The 19897-nt window shown below is 46.9% G+C and overlaps 1 protein-coding gene across 5 annotated transcripts in view; it reads right to left on the bottom strand.

The window, feature by feature from the left end:
• Positions 1–19897, bottom strand: part of LOC119957325 (probable JmjC domain-containing histone demethylation protein 2C) — a 94055-nt gene that overhangs the window by 49981 nt on the left and 24177 nt on the right. For 4 of the 5 annotated variants that reach the window (XM_038785213.1, XM_038785212.1, XM_038785211.1 and 1 more), the window contains 3 exons: positions 19288–19416; positions 16805–16934; positions 9887–11181 (listed from right to left, as the gene is read on the bottom strand). In XM_038785213.1, coding sequence (XP_038641141.1) covers positions 9887–11181; positions 16805–16934; positions 19288–19416 — 1554 coding nt within the window. The remainder of the gene's footprint in view (positions 1–9886; positions 11182–16804; positions 16935–19287; positions 19417–19897) is intronic. The other variant, XM_038785217.1, reaches the window with a different exon arrangement.

The raw sequence follows: 19897 nt of genomic DNA, 5'->3' as shown, positions 1-19897 counted from the left end.
CTCATTTATTTATTCCCAGCTTCCACTTCTCTGCATAGATACTATTCAGCTCAACAACTGCTTACGGCACTTCCACATTTTAATGGTCTCTGGTGAAAGCGTTCCTGCTGAATTCCCTGTTGCATTCAGGACTATTCCATAATTACGGCCTCTAATGTTGGACTCCCCTGAAGTAAAAATCTTCTTTCTATTGACTGTCAAAACGTTCTATAATTCTACACTATGAGGTCACCCCCCCTGAACTTTCTCTTTTTTTGGCTGTTTATCGTTTCCTGATAGATGTAAATGATGGTACTATGACAAGTGGCGATATTTAATTTGAACCTGTTCCATGTTCCATCTGGTTTTCACTCCATGATCATGCATGCAAGGATGACTGGATAATGAGCAAGCATGTGCTTTGACTAATTTTCCTTTTTCTTGTTTAGACTAATAGCATTGTGGCTAAGTATGTTTGCAGCACAGCCAGCAAATTTCAAAAGTCTGCACATGGAAACTGGACCAGATCATTTGCTCAGCTGAAGCCCTGAGGCATCTGTGCTGGACGTGAGAGAGCCCACAGTTCTTGTGGTGTCCAAGCCAACATATCTCCCTCAAACAACATGATTGAAAATGTATTAGAACATAGAACATAGAACAGTACAGCACAGAACAGGCCCTTCGGCCCTCGATGTTGTGCCGAGCAATGATCACCCTACTTAAACCCACGTAACCCGTATACCCGTAACCCAACAATCCCCCCATTAACCTTACACTACGGGCAATTTAGCATGGCCAATCCACCTAACCCGCACATCTTTGGACTGTGGGAGGAAACCGGAGCACCCGGAGGAAACCCACGCACACACGGGGAGGACGTGCAGACTCCACACAGACAGTGACCCAGCCGGGAATCGAACCTGGGACCCTGGAGCTGTGAAGCATTGATGCTAACCACCATGCTACCGTGAGGCCCCCTTCTCCAGTTATTTACATCACTGCTGCCTGTGGTATCTTGCTGTGCATACATTGGCCGCCAAGTTTTCTCACATTACATAAGTGACTTCAACAAGTGCTTCACTGGTTGTAATGTACAGTGGTCATGTATGATGCAACTAGGCAGTACAGTGGCGCAGTAGTTAGTATTGCTGCCTCACGGCGCCGAGGACCCAGGTTCGATCCCGGCTCTGGGTCACTGTCCGTGTGGAGTTTGTACATTCTCCCCGTGTTTGTATGGGTTTCACCCTACAACCCAAAGATGTGCAGGGTAGGTGGATTGGCCACGCTAAATTGCCCATTAATAGGAAAAAAGTAATTGGGTACTCTAAATTAAAAAAACAAAATGTCTGGTGCAACTGAAAGGAGACTTTGTTCCTTAATGTTGGGAGAATAGGGTACTGGGAATGTTGTATAATTACTTTTACCAAGTGCACAGTCCTTTTGACTTTGCTCCTGCATTCCAGAGTCTGGTTACAAACTCAAAAGCCCATGAGTGTCCTCTTTGTGACAGTGTTTGGTATCCCTGTACTATGCAGCAGAGGGCAGCAGAGCAGAGCTACTGATTGGCTGTTCCGGGGAAATTTGCATACGTGCAGTGCGGTCAGCCTAATTTGAAGGTGTACCTGCGAAGGAGACCCGAGGAGTTGGAGTGAAGGCAAGCATCCCTGTACTTTGCTCCTGCATTCCAGAGTCTGGTTACACACTCAAAAGCCCATGAGCCCAAACAGCATCAAGAACTAGTGGGTAGATTCAAAATCATTGGCAAAAGGAGTAAAAGTGATGAGAAAAGATGTATTCACCCAGAGGGTGGTTGGAGTCTGGAACAAACGTCCTGAGAGATCATGGTGAGTTTGATAGAGGTGTTCAAATAAGAATTTCATCGCTATCTGAAAAGAAAGAATGTGCAAGGTTACAGGAATAAGGCAGGGGAGTGGGACTAGGCAGACTGTTCTTTCAGAGAGCCACAGCAGGCTTGATGGGATGAAAGGCCTCCTTCTGCACTGTGAAGAATTTGTGAAAGAGTGAAGGATGCAATTCTTCCATTTCCTCATTTGAGCTCCTAATTGGACTAACTCCTACTGACTGAGGGTTTTTGCCAAATAAAGACTAGGTTTTCTTTCTGACAGGAAGAGAAAACGAATAAAACTATAACAATAATTATATTCAACTGTTTAATTTCAAAGTACAGCAGAGGGCAGCAGAGCAGAGCTACTGATCAGCTGTTCTGGGGAAATTTGCATACGTGCAGTGCGGTCAGCCTAATTTGAAGGTGGTTTGTGGAGGGGCTGTTGTCAAGTGACAGTTAAACCCGAAACACTTCATCAGTGTTTCCCCCCCTATCTCCTCCTCTAACCAAAAAAAAAAACCACGGTCGTTGGGAAGCGGGAGCAGGGGCCTGTCGTGAAGGTGAGTGAGTGCCTTTAAATTTGCTTACCTTTCAGCGGGAGCAGGGTTTGAGGGAATATCAGGTAAGCTCTTCCTTTCTTTTTCTTGTTTATTTTTAAATCTAGAGGTGATGTCAGGGAAGGCAGTACAATGCTCCTCCTGCAGAATGTTTGAGGTGAGGGACGCCGTCAGTGTCTCTGCTGATTTCATCTGTGGGAAGTCTCTGATCGTGTTTTTGGGATCCTTAAGGGGGAGGGGGAGCAGCCCCAAGTCGTGGTCCACATAGGTACCAACGACATAGGTAGGAAGAGAGATGGGGATTTGAGACAGAAATTCAGGGAGCTAGGGTGGAAGCTGAGAGCTAGAACAAACAGAGTTGTTATCTCTGGGTTGTTACCCGTGCCACGTGCTAGCGAAGTAAGAAATAAGGAGAGAGAGGAGTTGAACACGTGGCTACAGGGATGGTGCAGGAGGGAGGGTTTTGGTTTCCTGGATAATTGGGGCTCATTCTGGGGTAGGTGGGACCTCTACAAACAGGATGGTCTTCACCTGAACCAGAGGGGTACCAATATCCTGGGAGGGAGATTTGCTAGTGCTCTTCGGGGGGGTTTAAACTAATTCAGCAGGGGGATGGGAACCTAAATTGTAGACCCAGTGTACAGGATGTTGAGAGTAGTGAGGTCAGGGATAGGGTTAAAAGTTCGAAAGAGGGCACCGGCAAGCAGGACGCTGGTTTGAAGTGTGTCTACTTCAACGCCAGGAGCATCCGGAATAAGGTGGGTGAGCTTGCAGCATGGGTTGGTACCTGGGATCTCGATGTTGTGGCGATTTCGGAGACATGGGTAGAGCAGGGACAGGAATGGTTGTTGCAGGTTCCAGGATTTAGATGTTTCTGTAAGAACAGAGAAGATGGTAAAAGAGGGGGGGGTGTGGCATTGTTAATCAAGGAAAGTATTACGGCGGTAGAAAGCACGCTTGAGGACTCGTCTACTGAGGCAGTATGGGCCGAGGTTAGGAACAGTAGAGGAGAGGTCACCCTGTTGGGAGTTGTCTATAGACCTCCGAATAGTCCCAGAGATGTAGAGGAAAGGATTGCAAAGATGATTCTTGACAGGAGCGAGAGTAACAGGGTAGTTGTTATGGGGGACTTTAACTTTCCAAATATTGACTGGAAATACTATAGTTCGAGTACTATAGATGGGTCAGTTTTTGTGCAGTGTGTGCAGGAGGGTTTTCTGACACAGTATGTAGACAGGCCAACAAGGGGCGAGGCCACATTGGATTTGGTACTGGGTAATGAACCCGGCCAGGTGTTAGATTTAGATGTAGGTGAGCACTTTGGTGATAGTGATCACAACTCGGTTATGTTTACTTTAGCAATGGGCAGGGATAGGTATATACCGCAAGGCAAGAATTATAGCTGGGGGAAAGGCAATTATGATGCTATTCGGCAAGATTTAGGAAGTATAGGATGGGGAAGGAAACTGCAGGGGATGGGTACAATCGAAATGTGGAGCTTTTTCAAGGAACAGCTACTGCGTGTCCTTGATAAGTATGTACCTGTCAGGCAGGGAGGAAGTTGTCGAGCAAGGGAGCCGTGGTTTACTAAGGAAGTTGAAGCACTTGTCAAGAGGAAGAAGAAGGCTTATGTTAGGATGAGACATGAAGGCTCAGTTAGGGCACTTGAGAGTTACAAGTTAGCCAGGAAGGACCTAAAGGGAGAGTTAAGAAGAGCGAGGAGAGGACACGAAAAGTCGTTGGCGGATAGGATCAAGGAAAACCCTAAGGCTTTCTATAGGTATATCAGGAACAAAAGAATGACTCGAGTAAGATTAGGGCCAATCAAGGATAGTAGTGGAAAGTTGTGTGTGGAATCAGAGGAGATAGGGGAAGCATTAAATGGATATTTTTCGTCAGTGTTTACACTGGAGAAAGACAATGTTGTCGAGGAGAACACTCAGGTTCAGTCGACCAGGCTAGATGGAATTGAGGTTCAAAAGGAGGAGGTGTTAGCAATTTTAGAAAATGTCAAAATAGACAAGTCCCCTGGGCCAGATGGGATTTATCCTAGGATTCTCTGGGAAGCCAGGGAGGAGATTGCTGAGCCTTTGTCCTTGATCTTTATGTCATCTTTGTCGACAGGAATAGTGCCGGAAGACTGGAGGATAGCAAATGTTGTCCCCTTGTTCAAGAAGGGGAGTAGAGACAACCCTGGTAATTATAGACCTGTGAGCCTTACTTCGGTTGTGGGTAAATGTTGGAAAAGGTTATAAGAGATAGGGTTTATAATCATCTTGAAAAGAACAAGTTGATTAGCGATACTCAACACGGTTTTGTGAAGGGTAGGTCATGTCTCACAAACCTTATTGAGAAGGTGACCAAACAGGTGGATCAGGGTAAAGCTGTTGATGTGGTGTATATGGATTTCAGTAAGGCGTTTGATAAGGTTCCCCACGGTAGGCTATTGCAGAAAATAAGGAAGTATGGAATTGAAGGTGATTTAGCGGTTTGGATCAGTAATTGGCTAGCTGAAAGAAGACAGAGGGTGGTGGTTGATGGCAAATGTTCATCCTGGAGTTCAGTTACTAGTGGTGTACCGCAAGGATCTGTTTTGGGGCCACTGCTGTTTGTAATTTTTATAAATGACCTGGAAGAGGGTGTAGAAGGATGGGTTAGTAAATTTGCAGATGACACGAAGGTCGGTGGAGTTGTGGATAGTGCTGAAGGATGTTATAGGATACAGAGGGACATAGATAAGCTGCAGAGCTGGGCTGAGAGGTGGCAGATGGAGTTTAATGCGGAAAAGTGTGAGGTGGTTCACTTTGGAAGGAGTAACAGGAATGCAGAGTACTGGGCTAATGGCAAGATTCTTGGTAGTGTAGATGAACAGAGAGATCTCGGCATCCAGGTACATAAATCCCTGAAAGTTGCCACCCAGGTTAATAGGGCTGTTAAGAAGGCATATGGTGTGCTAGCCTTTATAAGCAGGGGGATTGAGTTTCGGAACCACAAGGTCATGCTGCAGCTGTACATAACTCTGGTGCGGCCACACCTGGAGTACTGCGTGCAGTTCTGGTCACCACATTATAGGAAGGATGTGGAAGCTTTGGAAAGGGTTCAGAGGAGATTTACTAGGATGTTGCCTGGTATGGAGGGAAGGTCTTACGAGGAAAGGCTCAGGGAATTGAGGTTGTTTTCGTTAGAGAGGAGAAGGCTGAGAGGTGACTTAATAGAGACATATAAGATAGTCAGAGGGTTAGATAGGGTGGACAGTGAGAGTCTTTTTCCTCGGATGGTGATGACCAACACGAGGGGACATAGCTTTAAATTGAGGGGTGAGAGATATAGGACAGATGTCAGAGGCAGTTTCTTTACTCAGAGAGTAGTAGGGGTGTGGAACGCCTTGCCTGCAACAGTAGTAGACTCGCCAACTTTAAGGGTATTTAAGTGGTCGCTGGATAGACATATGGATGAAAATGGAATAGTGTAGGTCAGATAGGCTTCAGATGGTTTCACAGGTCGGCGCAACATAGAGGGCCGAAGGGCCCGTACTGCGCTGTAGTGTTCTATGTTCTATGTTCTAAGTGCACCCAACTCCAGCTCCTCAAAAACCGTTAGGGAACTGGAGCTGGATGAACTTCGGATCATTCGGGAGGCAGAGGGGTCATAGATAGAAGCTTCAGGGAGGTAGTTACGCCAAAGAATAAAGATAGATGGGTGACGGTGAGAGGGGCTGGGGGTAAGCAGTCAGTACAGGGATCCCCTGTGGTCGTTCCCCTTAGTAACAGGTATACCGCTTTGGATACTGTTGGGGGGGGGGGGGGACTTACCAGGGGTCAGCCATGTGGTACAAGTCTCTGGCACAGAGTCTGTCCCTGTTGCTCAGAAGGGAAGGGGGGAAAGGAGTAGAACATTAGTCATTGGAGACTCCATAGTTAGGGGGATAGATAGGAGATTCTGTGGGAACGAGAGAGACTCGCGGTTGGTGTGTTGCCTCCCAGGTGCCAGGGTCCGCGATGTCTCAGATCGTATTTTCGGGATCCTTAAGGGGGAGGGGGAGCAGCCCCAAGTCGTGGTCCACATAGGTACCAACGACATAGGTCGGAAAAGGGATAGGGATGTAAGGCAGGAATTCAGGGAGCTAGGGTGGAAACTTAGAGCTAGAACAAACAGAGTTATTATCTCTGGGATGTTACCCGTGCCACGTGCGAGCGAGTCGAGGAATAGGGAGAGAGCAGTTGAACACGTGGCTGCAGGGATGGTGCAGGAGGGAGGGTTTCATATTCCTGGACAATTGGGGCTCATTCTGGGGTAGATGGGACCTCTACAAATGGGATGGTCTACACCTGGACCAGAGGGGTACTAATATCCTCGGGGGGAGGTTTGCTAATGCTCTTCGGGAGGGATTAAACTAGTTCAGCAGGGGATTGGGAACCTGAATTGTAGCTCCAGTACACAAGAAGCTGAGAGTAGTGAGGTCATGAGTAAGGTTTCAAAGTTGCAGGAGTGTACCGGCAGGAAGGAAGGTGGTCTAAAGTGCGTCTACTTCAATGCCAGGAGCATCCGGAATAAGGTGGGTGAGCTTGCGGCATGGGTTAGTACCTGGGACTTCGATGTTGTGGCCATTTCGGAGACATGGATAGAGCAGGGCGAGGAATGGTTGTTGCAGGTGCCGGGGTTTAGATATTTCAGTAAGTTCAGGGAAGGTGGTAAGACAGGGGGAGGGGTGGCATTGTTAGTCAAGGACAGTATTACGGTGGCTGAGTGGACATTTGATGAGGACTCGAATACTGAGGTAATATGGGCTGAGTTAAGAAACAGGAAAGGAGAGGTCACTCTGTTAGGGGTTTTCTATAGGCCTCCGAAAAGTTCCAGAGATGTTGAGGAAAGATGATTCTGGATAGGAGCGAAAATAACAGGGTAGTTGTTATGGGGGACTTTAACTTTCCAAATATTGACTAGAAACACTATAGTTTGAGTACTTTAGATGGATCTGTTTGTCCAATGTGTGCAGGAGGGTTTCCTGATGCAGTATGTAGATAGGCCAACAAGAGGCGAGGCCATATTGGATTTGGTACTAGGTAACCAGGACAGGGTGTTAGATTTGGAGGTAGGTGATTATTTTGGTGATAGTGACCACAATTCGATTATGTTTACTTTAGCGATGGAAAGGGATAGGTATAAACCGCAGGGCAAGAGTTATTGCTGGGGGAAAGGCAATTATGTTGCGATGAGGCAAGACTTAGAATGCATCGCCTGGAGAGGAAAACTGCAGGGGATGGACACAATGGAAATGTGGAGCATGTTCAAGGAACAGCTACTGCGTGTCCTTGATAAGTATGTACCTGTTAGGCAGGGAGGAAGTGGTCGAGTGAGGGAACCATGGGTTACTAAAGCAGTTGAATCACTTGTCAAGAGGAAAAAGGAGGCTTATGTGAAGATGAGACGTGATGGTTCAGTTGGGTCGCTTGAGAGTTACAAGTTAGCTAGGAAGGCTCTAAAGAGAGAGCTAAGAAGAGCCAAGCGAGGACATGAGAAGTCTTTGGCAGGTAGGATCAAGGATAACCCTAAAGCTTTCTATAGGTATGTCAGGAATAAAAGAATGACTAAGGTAAGAGTAGGGCCAGTCAAGGACAGTAGTGGGAAGTTGTGCGTAGAGTACGAGGAGATAGGAGAGGTGCGAAATGAGTATTTTTCGTCAGTATTCACACAGGAAAAGACAAAGTTGTCGAGGAGAATACTGAGATACAGGCTACTAGACTAGAAGGGCTTAAGGTTCATAAAGAGGAGGTGTTAACAATTCTGGAAAGTGTGAAAATAGATAAGTCCCCTGGGCCGGATGGGATTTATCCTAGGATTCTCTGGGAAGCTAGGGAGGAGATTGCTGAGCCTTTGGCTTTGATCTTTAAGTCATCTTTGTCTACAGGAATAGTGCCAGAGGACTGGAGGATAGCAAATGTTGTCCCCTTGTACAAGAAAGGGAGTAGAGATAACCCAGGTAACTGTAGGCCAGTGAGCCTTACTTCTGTTGTGGGAAAAGTTTTGGAAAGGTTTATAAGAGATAGGATGTATAATCATCTGGAAAGGAATAATTTGATTAGAGATAGTCAACATGGTTTTGTGAAGGGTAGGTCGTGCCTCACGAACCTCATTGAGTTCTTTGAGAAGGTGACCAAACAGGTGGATGAGGGTAAAGCAGGTGGATGTGGTGTATATGGATTTCAGTAAAGCGTTTGATAAGGTTCCCCACGGTAGGCTATTGCAGAAAATACAGAGGCATGGGATTCAGGGTGATTTAGCAATTTGGATCAGAAATTGGCTAGTTGATAGAAGACAAAAAGTGGTGGTTGATGGGAAATGCTCTGACTGGTGTCCAGTTACTAGTGGTGTGCCACAAGGATCTGTTTTGGGGCCGTTGCTGTTTGTCATTTTTATAAATGAACTGGAGGAGGGCGTAGAAGGATGGGTGAGTATATTTGCAGATGACACTAAAGTCGGTGGAGTTGTGGACAGTGCAGAAGGATGTTACAAGTTACAGAGAGACATAGATAAGCTGCAGAGCTGGGCTGACAGGTGGCAAATGGAGTTTAATGCAGAAAAGTGTGAGGTGATTCATTTTGGAAGGAATAACAGAAAGGCAGAGTACTGGGCTAATGGTAAGATTCTTGGTAGTGTGGACGAGCAGAAAGATCTCGGTGTCCATGTCCATAGATCCCTGAAAGTTGCCACCCAGGTTTAGAGGGTTGTTAAGAAGGCGTACGGTGTGTTAGCTTTTATTGGTAGAGGGATTCAGTTTCGGAGCCATGAGGTCATGTTGCAGTTGTACAAAACTGGTGTGGCCGCATTTGGAGTATTGTGTGCAGTTCTGGTCGCCACATTATAGGAAGGATGTGGAAGCATTGGAAAGGTACAGAGGAGATTTACAAGAATGTTGCCTGGTATGGAGGGAAGATCATATGAGGAAAGGCTGAAGGACTTGAGACTGTTTTCGTTAGAGAGAAGAAGGTTAAGAGGTGACTTAATTGAGGCATACAAGGTGATCAGAGGATTAGATAGGGTGGACAGTGAGAGCCTTTTTCCTCGGATGGTGATGTCCAGCACGAGGGGACATAGCTTTAAATTGAGGGGAGATAGATATAGGACAGATGTCAGAGGTAGGTTCTTTACTCAGAGAGTAGTAAGGGCGTGGAATGCCCTGCCTGCAACAGTAGTGGACTCGCCAACACTAAACGAATTCAAATGGTCATTGGATAGGCATATGGACGATAAGGGAATAGTGTAGAGGGACTTTAGAGGGGTTTCACAGGACGGCGCAACATCGTGGGCCGAAGGGCCTGTACTGCGCTGTAATGTTCTATGTTCTATCTGTTATTGCTCTCTAACCTCTGTGTTTTCGTTGCCATGTCGAGTTCACCACAAACCCAATTTTGTCTGTCAGATCCTGACTGACCTTTGCAGTTCCAATATTTTTGGATCTTTTTCATGCCAAAAATGTCAACGGTGGCAGAGTACAAAAACTAACCATATTGAAGGTGCTTTGGCCATTGACATAGCCCTGATGAGAGACAGGCAACCTTGGCTCCGAGTGAATGCCCATGTTCACATCTTGCCACATCATGGGATAGAGATTAAGCTGCCCGTTAACTGCAGCCAGTTGGGCCTGGCTGCAGGTCTGGAGATGCTTTGGATGGTAGCAACCGTAAGAAAACAGATGAGGTCCAAGACTATTGCTGTAAGTGGAGTCCAACTGAGGCTTGCTGGTAAACACAGAGGAGAGAGATGATGGAATCCCACTGGGTGGCTTGGTGCTCAAGTGTGGAAAATGAGTATTTAAATGTGAATAGCTGCTTAATCCCATTCCTGCGCTCATATGTGAAGCAAGCATGGGGTTATAAACTGCACTGGATACAGGTGAAGAGTAAAGTGGATGCCATGTACCCTCTGATACTCTGGATCTATTATATGATGACAATGGGTCATTCTTGTTCAACAACAATGTCTTTTCTGCTGTATCAGCTGTGTTGCCTTCATGTAACGGATGTTTCAAGTTCTGCTGGGAGCTCAGTCTTAGTTGCCGACTGTCAATGGAAGTTGAAGAAACTTTACAAAGTGCATCTCTGGCATTGTGCTCTATTTGGCCAGGTGATTTATTGCAACCTGATCGGCTAAGTAAACTCGACAATCCTTCTGATTCAACATTTGAATTCTGCAACACTTGACCTCCAAATGAAGATTGCAAAGGGTCTTTCAAGATGCCTATTTTTTTATCATCTTGCTCAGTAATTAATCTATTACTATCTCGCCAGTTCTCATTCTTTAGTTTATACATGGATAATGTGACTGGCGCCTTTTCAATGTCTTCCAGATGGTTCCGAAATGTCATGGGCTTTTTGTGACTAGATGTGTTGTCATCCCCTGTCCAATAAGATTGCACGAATCTCTTTTCACTTTTGCAACAACTTAGCTTTGATTGCACTTGGTCATCATTGTTCTGCTTTCCTTCATTCTCTCGGGATAGTGATGCCCTATTTTGCACAAACTGTTCTGCTTGGGGAGACGTTTTAGACTGGTTACTGTCATCACATACTCCCCATCCCACCTCCTCCACTTGTTTGTGGAGTTCATGTCGAAGCAATGGTACTCCCTTTCTATCCAGTTTCTCGGTGCACAGTGGAATCCACACATTGCCATTTTCCAGTCTTGGATCAGAGTTATGGCATGCTCTTGGCAGCTTTGCTAGGCTGATGTCACTTCCATCACGGTGGTTCAACTTCCTCTTGTTATTTCTCATCTCTGCATCTTCAGAGAATGCATTACCTGGAAAGGAAGGCTGAGCATTAATACATGCATATCTTTAGAGCAATTCAACCGCCTCTCTCTCTCTTGGTAGGTGAATGAATAGAACGACCATCCCACCTAGGATTCTATGCTTCATTGAAGCAGTTTTGCCTCAGCCAATCTTAGGCAATTATAGCCTCGTGCACATCCCTAATTTTTATTCTTCAATCACTGGCAACCATGTCTTCAGCTTAAAATTCTAAATGCCCTCACTCAACCTCTCCATCTCTTTCTGCTTCTTTTACGGTGATCCTTGGAATGTATCTCTTTGTTGGTTTTTGGCCAAAGGTCTGAATATTTCCTTCTGTAGTTGAGTATCAAATTTTGGCAGACAAATGTTACTGTGAACCCCTTGGTTTTACTGTCTGGAAGGTGCTATGTAAATGCTGCTCTTTCACCTCTATAATTGCCACCACCATGACAGAAAGGCGAAGGCCAACAAGGAACCCTTCTCCAATCATTCATCAGGGGCACCAGCCAGAAAAAGGGAATGGTGGACAGCAGGATTAAGTGAACCCACAATGATCATGGAAGGTAACAAAAGTAGGTGAAACACGCCACTGTGTCGTTCTGTTAGGGTAGCTACCTTGACTCCATTCTCACTACTCCCAATCAAAATAAAACCTGTAGGGTGGCATGGTGGTTAGCAGTGTTGCTTCCGGGCAGCATGGTGGCACAGCCAATTTTACAAAATGTATGCAGACCTGCTGGGCCCCCTACTGGTTAGGACCTTTAACGAGGCAAGGAAGGGGGAGGGGGGGGGGGGGGGGGGGGGCTTTGTCACTATGTCACGGGCGCTGATTTCCTTGATCCTTAAACGGGACAAGGACCCCCTGCAGTGTTGATCATATAGGCCGATCTCGTTGTTAAATGTGGATGCCAAGCTGTTGGCGAAGATCTTAGCCACAAGGATAGAGGACTGTGTGCCGGGGGTCATTCATGAGGACCAGACGGGGTTTGTGAAGAGAAGGCAGCTGAAAAACCAATATACGTAGGCTTCTAAATGTTCTCATGATGACGGCGGTAGAAGGGGAGGCGGAGATAGTGGTAGCATTAGACGCGGAGAAGGCCTTTGATAGGGTTAAGTGGGGGTACTTGTGGGAGGTGCTGGAAAGGTTTGGGTTCGGTGAGGGGTTTGTCAGTTGGGTGAGGCTGTTATATGAGGCCCCGATGACGAGCGTAGCCACGAATAGGAGGAGATCGGAGTACTTTCGGTTTTACCGGGGGACGAGACAGGGGTGTCCCCTGTCCCCCTTGCTCTTTGCGTTGGCAATTGAGCCCCTGGCCATGGCGTTGAGGGAGCCAAGGAATTGGAGGGGTCTGGTGCGGGGTGAGGATGAGCACCAAGTGTCATTATACGCAGATGACTTGTTGCTATATGTGGCGGACCCAGTGGGGGGAATGCAGGAGGTGATGACGATCCTTAGGGAATTTGGGGGCTTTTCTGGGTACAAGCTCAACCTGGGTAAGAGTGAGCTGTTTATCGTGCACCCGGGGTATCAGGAGGAGGGGATTGGTAGGCTCCCACTGAAAAGGGCAGGGAGAAGCTTTCGGTACCTGGGAGTCCAGGTGGCTAGCAGCTGGGGGGCCCTTCACAAACTTAACCTCACTAGGCTGGTGGAGCAAATGGAGGAGGAGTTTAAAAGATGGGACATGCTGTCGCTGGCGGGCAGGGTGCAGTCCGTCAAGGTGACGGTGCTCCCGAGGTTTTTGTTCCTGTTCCAGTGCCTCCCCATCCTTATCCCGAAGGCCTTTTTTAGGAGGGTCAATAGGAGTAGTATGGGATTTGTATGGGCGCATGGGACTCCGAGGGTGAGAAGGGTGTTTTTGGAGCGGGGCAGGGATAGGGGGGGGGGGCTGGCGTTGCCCAACCTCTGTGGGTGCTATTGGGCTGCCAACGCAGCGATGGTGCGTAAGTGGGTAATGGACAGGGCAGGGCAGCATGGAAGAGGATGGAGATGGCGTCCTGCATGGACACGAGCCTGGAGGCGTTGGTAACGGCGCCGTTGACGCTCCCTCCAACGAGGTATACCACGAGACCGGTGGTGGCGGCTACCCTCAAAATTTGGGGGCAATGGAGACGGCATAGTGGGGAGGTGGGGGGCTCAATGGAGTCCCCGATACGGTGGAATCACCGGTTTGTTCCAGGGAGCATCGATGGTGGGTTTCTTGGCTGGCATAGGGTAGGTATTAGGAGGTAGAGGGACCGGTTTGTGGATGGGAGGTTTGCGAGACTGGGTGAGTTAGAGGGGAAGTTTGGGCTCCCCCAGGGGAACATGTTTAGGTACATGCAGGTTAGGGCGTTTGCCAGGCGGCAGGTGGAGGGGTTCCCCACTGCTTCCCCCACGTTGGGTACGGGACAGGGTGCTCTCGTGGGTGTGGGTTGGAGGGGGGGGAGGATTTTGGACGTGTACCACGTCATGCAGGAGGTGGATGAGGCTTCGGTGGAGGAGCTGAAGGGTAAATGGGAAGAGGAGCTGGATGAGGAGATTGAGGAGGGGACGTGGGCGAATGCCCTGGAGAGAGTGAATTCCTCCTCTTCCTGTGCGAGGCTTAGCCTCATACAGTTCAAGGTGCTGCACAGGGCCCACATGACCGGGACGAGGATGAGTAGGTTTTTCGGGGGCGAAGACAGGTGTGCTAGGTGCTCGGGGAGCCCAGCGAACCACGCCCATATGTTTTGGGCATGCCCAGCGCTGGGGGAGTTCTGGAAGTGGGTAGCAAGGACGGTGTCGAGGGTGGTAGGATCCAGGGTCAAGCCAGGCTGGGGACTCGCAATTTTTGGGGTTGCAGTGGAGCCGGGAGTGCAGGGAGTGAAAGAGGCCGGTGTTCTGGCCTTTGCGTCCCTAGTAGCCCGGCGGAGGATCTTGCTTCAATGGAAGGATGTGAGGCCCCCAAGCGTGGAGGCCTGGATCAATGATATGGCGGGGTTCATCAAATTGGAGAAGGTGAAATTTGCCCTGAGGGGATCAGTACAGGGGTTCTTTAGGCGGTGGCAGCCTTTCCTGGACTTCCTGGCAGAGCGGTAGGAAAATAGGCCGGCAGCAGCAGCAACCCGGGGGGCGGGGTGGGAGGGGGAAGGAGGGAGAGGAAGGGGGGGGGGGGGGGGTTTGTTGCGGGGGAAGGGAGAAATGTGTATGTGTTTATTGAATATGCCAGGTGCTTATCTGTTTCTTCTTTTTGTAGTTACTGGGGGGGGGGGGGGGGGGGGGGAGGGAGTTTGGTTTTGGGGGTTATTGTGTTTTTTCTTTTTATTGTTGTTAATATGGTTTTCTTGCTGTTATTTTATGTTTTTGATATGTTTTTGAAAACCTTAATAAAAATTATTTTAAAAAAAACTTTCGTGAGGAAGGAGCAGCGCTCTGAACTTCGAACTCTGAAGTGAGGTGAGGAAGGAGCAGCGCTCCAAAAGTTAGTGATTCGAAACAAACCTGTTGGACTTTAACCTGCTGTTGTGAGACTTCTTACTGTGCTCACCCCAGTCCCACGTCGGCATCCCCACATCATTCCTTCCACAGGCCATGCCCAAATGATTCAATCATTTGTAAATATTTGGGAAAATCATTTGGGCATGGCCTGTGGAAGGAATGATGTGGGGATGCCGGCGTGGGACTGGGTGGGCACAGTAAGGTGACCTGAGGTGAGGAAGGAGCTGCGCTCCGAAAGCTAGTGATTTGCTGCAAACCTGTTGGACTTTAACCTGGTGTTGTAGAACTTCTTACTGTAGAAGGAATGTGGTGTCCCAGATGCGGGGAATGTTTTTGCAATTCTTCTCGACAATCTTTGCAAGCACTTTGAAACGTCAATTTCCAAATGCGTCACACCTCCAGGTAGTTCTCAGTAAAGGGAACTCAAAACATGTAATGGAGCAAGTGCATCAAATACACAGTTAAGATGATGCACTATTGTTGGAGCATTCACCAGCATACTTCTTTATCTTCAGATAGGAGCTATAAAATAAATGGCTGAACCATCAGGAGCATAGGCACACAGAGAGATCTGGGCATGCAGTCCTCAGATCCTTAAAAGTGGCAGCACGATGGTGGTAAAGAAAGCATATGGCATGCTTGCCTTCATTGGACGGGGTATTGAGTATAAAAGTTGGCAAATTATGTTACATTTATACAGAACATTGGTTAGGCCACATTTGGAATACTGTGTGCAATTCTGGTCACCACACGACCAGAAGGATGTGGAGATTTTGGAGAGACAACAGAAAAAGTTTACCAGAATGTTGCCTGGTATGGAGGGTATTAGCTATGAGGAGAGAGTGAATAAACTGTGATTGTTCTCCCCAGAGAAGGCTGAGGGGCAACCTGATCGAAGTTTATAAAATTATGAAGGGTTTAGATAGGGTGAATAGAACAAGGTTTTTTTCGCAGGGCTGAAATGACAATTACAAGGGGGCACAAGTTCAAGGTGAGGGAGGATAAGTTCAGTGGAGATGTGCGGGAAACATTTTTTACATAGAGGGTGGTGGTGGCCTGGAATGCACTGCCAAGTGAGGTGGTTGAGGCAGATACATTAGCGATCTTTAAGACTTATCTGGATAGGCACATGAACAGACGGGGTATAGAAGGATACAGGCGGTTGGTCGAGATAGGACACATGATCGGCGAAGGCTTGGAGAGCCCAAGGGCCTGTTCCTGTGCTGTACTGTTTTTTTGTTTTGCTCAGTAGACATCCACCATCAAAATTAACCACGATAAAGTTCACTTCTAACCTTTGTCTCATCAGTTACCCCTGGCTAATGCAGAGCATATACATAGTGAAGCTGACTCAGCTCAGCTTTAATGTGTCTCAGTTTCAAATTTCACACATGGAAAAGTGGGCAATCTCGCCCATATCTCGTACCAGCTACTCTGTGGCCTTGGAGGGAGGTTGCCAATTGAGCGGCAGAATTAGTTGAATTTGGCACTGTGCTTCATGTCCAACAAGGACTGGATTGACACTGTGTAATTGAGCAACATCTTTACAATGAAAATAAAATACTACAGATGCTGCAAATCTGAAATAAAACAGAAAATGCGAGAACAACGCAACAGCTCTGGCAGCATTTTTGGATTAACATTAACATTGGATTAACAGGATTAACATTTCGAGTCCAATATGACTCTTGTTCAAAGCTGAGACGTAGAAATCTGATGGATTTTATACTGTCAAAGAAGGGGTGGAGCAGCTCAAGCAAGCGAGGACAGGAATAGGTCCGAGGTCAGGAGAGATTTGACAACAGGATTTGACATGGACTCAAGACAAAGGGAGTGTTAATAGTAATGTTAAAGACTAAAGAAGGTGGGAACAGTGGATAAAGGTCAGACAGCAGAATGTGTTAATAGCAGGGCTAGGGTCAGTGTTCTGTGAAAGCAAAACATAAAAGCAAGTTACAAACTGGCCCTGTGGGAGGAGGGGTTGGGACTAAAAAAGATTTTTAAAAAAGCAACATCTTTACTGTCTGGAGCCTAGAGCTGTAGGCTACATTTGGACACTTCGGATTTCAGGTCGGTTAGGGGTAGGGGTCGGGATTAATCCAGTCTCTTTGGGATCTTTCTCTTGTTCATTAAAAACCTAAGTGACTGCAGGGATTTCAATTCTCTTGTCATACCCTCTCTGCTGTACTTTGTGGAATCCTCACAGGCAAAGGAGCCCTTTGTGTTCTTCGGAGTGGTGTACTGATCCTGTGCTCGGCTTGGAAATGTGGGCTGACAGTGCATGGGCAGACTTGTGAATTGTCTCTGAAAATAGAGAACAGAGAATGATAGAATGATAAAAGCAAATTACTGTGGAAGCTGGAATCTGAAACCAAAAGAGAAAATGCTGGAAAATCTCAGCAGGTTTGGCAGCATCTGGAAGGGGAGATGATAGTGTGATACTGTACAGAAGGAGACCATTTGGCCCATCCTGCCTGCGCTGGCTGAGGTTGAGCCTTCCAATTAATTACATTCCCCTGCTCTTTCCCCATAATCATTCCTTCAGGAATATTTCCAATCGCCCTGAGTTGGGACTGATCATGCCGTTGCCATCTTCCAGGTACATTCCAGATCATCTTAATTCATTGTTTATAAATGTGCAGGTGATGTCTCCAATAGTTCTTTTGCTAATCACCTTGCGTTCTCTGGTTACTGGCCTTGATGTGATTGGAAACAGTTTCTCCAATTGACTTGAACAAAACCATTCATGATTTTCAACACCTCTCTGACATCTCCTCCTTATCTGATCTGCTCCAAGGAGCTAACCCCAGTCAGAACAATGATACTGGCTGTTTACAAGACTCAAAGACGCACAGAAAAAGGTCCTTATTTCCACAGTCCCATCCATATGGGGTTTGTCATATTTTACAGGATTTCCAGGGAAACCTACAATTCACAATCTAAGAAATTTCCAATCAGCATGGAAATGGCTGCACAGAGAATCATGTTCTACAGAAATCCCGGTGCTAATTATGCTTCAGCAACAAGACAATGGCAAAAGGTGAAGAAATGAAGCAAGGAAAACAAAAGGAATGGATGCTATCGTACAGAAAGATCCATCAGAAGAGAAAGGAAACTGTTGTGGTGGAAGAGGAAACATGTTGGAATTTCAGATGTATCATATTATATGTATTTGGTTCAGTAAGGGTTAAAAGCCTGGGTTAGTGTGTGTGATTGCTGAAATCATGGTGCAGTAAGGGATAAAAGCCTGGGTTAGTGTGTATGACTGCTGCAGTCATGGTGCAGTAAGGGATAAAAGCCTGGGTTAGTGTGTGTGATTGCTGCAATCATGGTGCAGTAAGGGATAAAAGCCTGGGTTAGTGTGTGTGATTGCTGCAATCATGGTGCAGTAAGGGATAAAAGCCTGGGTTAGTGTGTGTGATTGCTGCAATCATGGTGCAGTAAGGGATAAAAGCCTGGGTTAGTGTGTGTATGACTGCTGCAGTCATGGTGCAGTAAGGGATAAAAGCCTGGGTTAGTGTGTGTGATTGCTGCAATCATGGTGCAGTAAGGGATAAAAGCCTGGGTTACTGTGTGTGATTGCTGCAATCATGGTGCAGTAAGGGATAAAAGCCTGGGTTAGTGTGTGTGATTGCTGCAATCATGGTGCAGTAAGGGATAAAAGCCTGGGTTAGTGTGTGTATGACTGCTGCAATCATGGTGCAGTAAGGGATAAAAGCCTGGGTTAGTGTGTGTGATTGCTGCAGTCATGGTGCAGTAAGGGATAAAAGCCTGGGTTAGTGTGTGTGATTGCTGCAATCATGGTGCAGTAAGGGATAAAAGCCTGGGTTAGTGTGTGTGATTGCTGCAGTCATGGTGCAGTAAGGGATAAAAGCCTGGGTTAGTGTGTGTGATTGCTGCAATCATGGTGCAGTAAGGGATAAAAGCCTGGGTTAGTGTGTGTATGACTGCTGCAGTCATGGTGCAGTAAGGGATAAAAGCCTGGGTTAGTGTGTGTGATTGCTGCAATCATGTTTTAAAAGTCCGAGTTTGAAGGGCAGCATGGTGCCGAGGTCCCAGGTTCGATCCCGGCCTCAGGTTACTGTCCGTGTGGAGTTTGCACATTCTCCCCATAGATCCCACCCTCACAACCCAAAGGTGTGCTGAGTAGGCGGATTGTGCATACTAAATTGCCGCTTAATTGGATGGCCAATAAATGCTGGCTGAGCCAACAAGCTAGGAAAGAAAAAAAAAACTTGGGCCAAGTGGATTGGTTTTTAGAAACAGCTCAAGGATGACAGATGATTAGAGAGATGAAGAGGTTTCAGAAGGAAATTCCAATCTGAAGCCATGTCCAACAGTGGAGGAGCAAGAGGCCAGAATTTGAGTTGCACAGTGATCTTCAGAGAACTGAAGGAGGTTAGAGAAGGATGTGGACAAGGTCTCCACATGCGCACAATTTGGTTCTTTCATCACTTTTTCCAGCTGCAATCATGTCTCAGTATATCAAGACCCACTGCTCACCAGATCCCATTTGTTAACCTGAAGTGAGTGCACTTCAAAGTCAATGATTTTCCCACCCACCCACAGGTTAGTCCCTATGCTTGGAGGTTTAAATCCATTGTTTGGAAAAGTTCTCTTCGGATGGAAGATCAGAGACTGGTAAGCAGATACTCACATGGCTGGTGTCTGGGCTGGCTTGATGAGGTGGTGGTCTGAAGCTGCTTCCTTCACACTGAGCTGGGCCCTCATCTCCACGCACAGTCACATGTATCAGAGCGGGTTCTACACTGTGAGCATCGAGAATCTGAACACAAGAACACAAAGCTATCAATTCAATTACCAATTATTAAAAGCACAGAGACAGGCCATTCTTTTTGTATTCCAAACCCATCTCCTCCACCTCCCCATTAGCATATTTCATGATGTGGAGATGCCAAGAGTTGGCCTGGGGTGGGCAAATTGAGAAGTCTGACAACACCAGGTTGAAGTCCAACAGGTTTACTTGGAATCAGTAGCTTTCGGAGTGTAACTTCATCATTAGCTCCGAAAGCTAGTGATTCCAAATAAACCTGTTGGACTTTAATCTAGTGTTGTAAGACTTCTTACTGAGGCAGCTCATCTGCAAACTGATTCAAGTGTCAGCTGTTTACAGTCCAGCTCGATCAATCTTTACTCACCCCATTCTAGAAAGGTCAATGTCACAATGAGCTGAGCGCAATTGTAATATGCTTACAATGTCTCCACAGAGCTCAATCTCGTCAACGTGAACCAAGAACTGATCCAAG

The sequence above is a fragment of the Scyliorhinus canicula genome, chromosome 26 (assembly GCF_902713615.1).
Source record: "Scyliorhinus canicula chromosome 26, sScyCan1.1, whole genome shotgun sequence".
NCBI classification, from domain to species: Eukaryota; Metazoa; Chordata; class Chondrichthyes; order Carcharhiniformes; family Scyliorhinidae; genus Scyliorhinus; species Scyliorhinus canicula.
The sequence above is the reverse complement of the archived record's forward strand: the minus strand, read 5'-3'. Positions and strand labels throughout refer to the sequence as shown.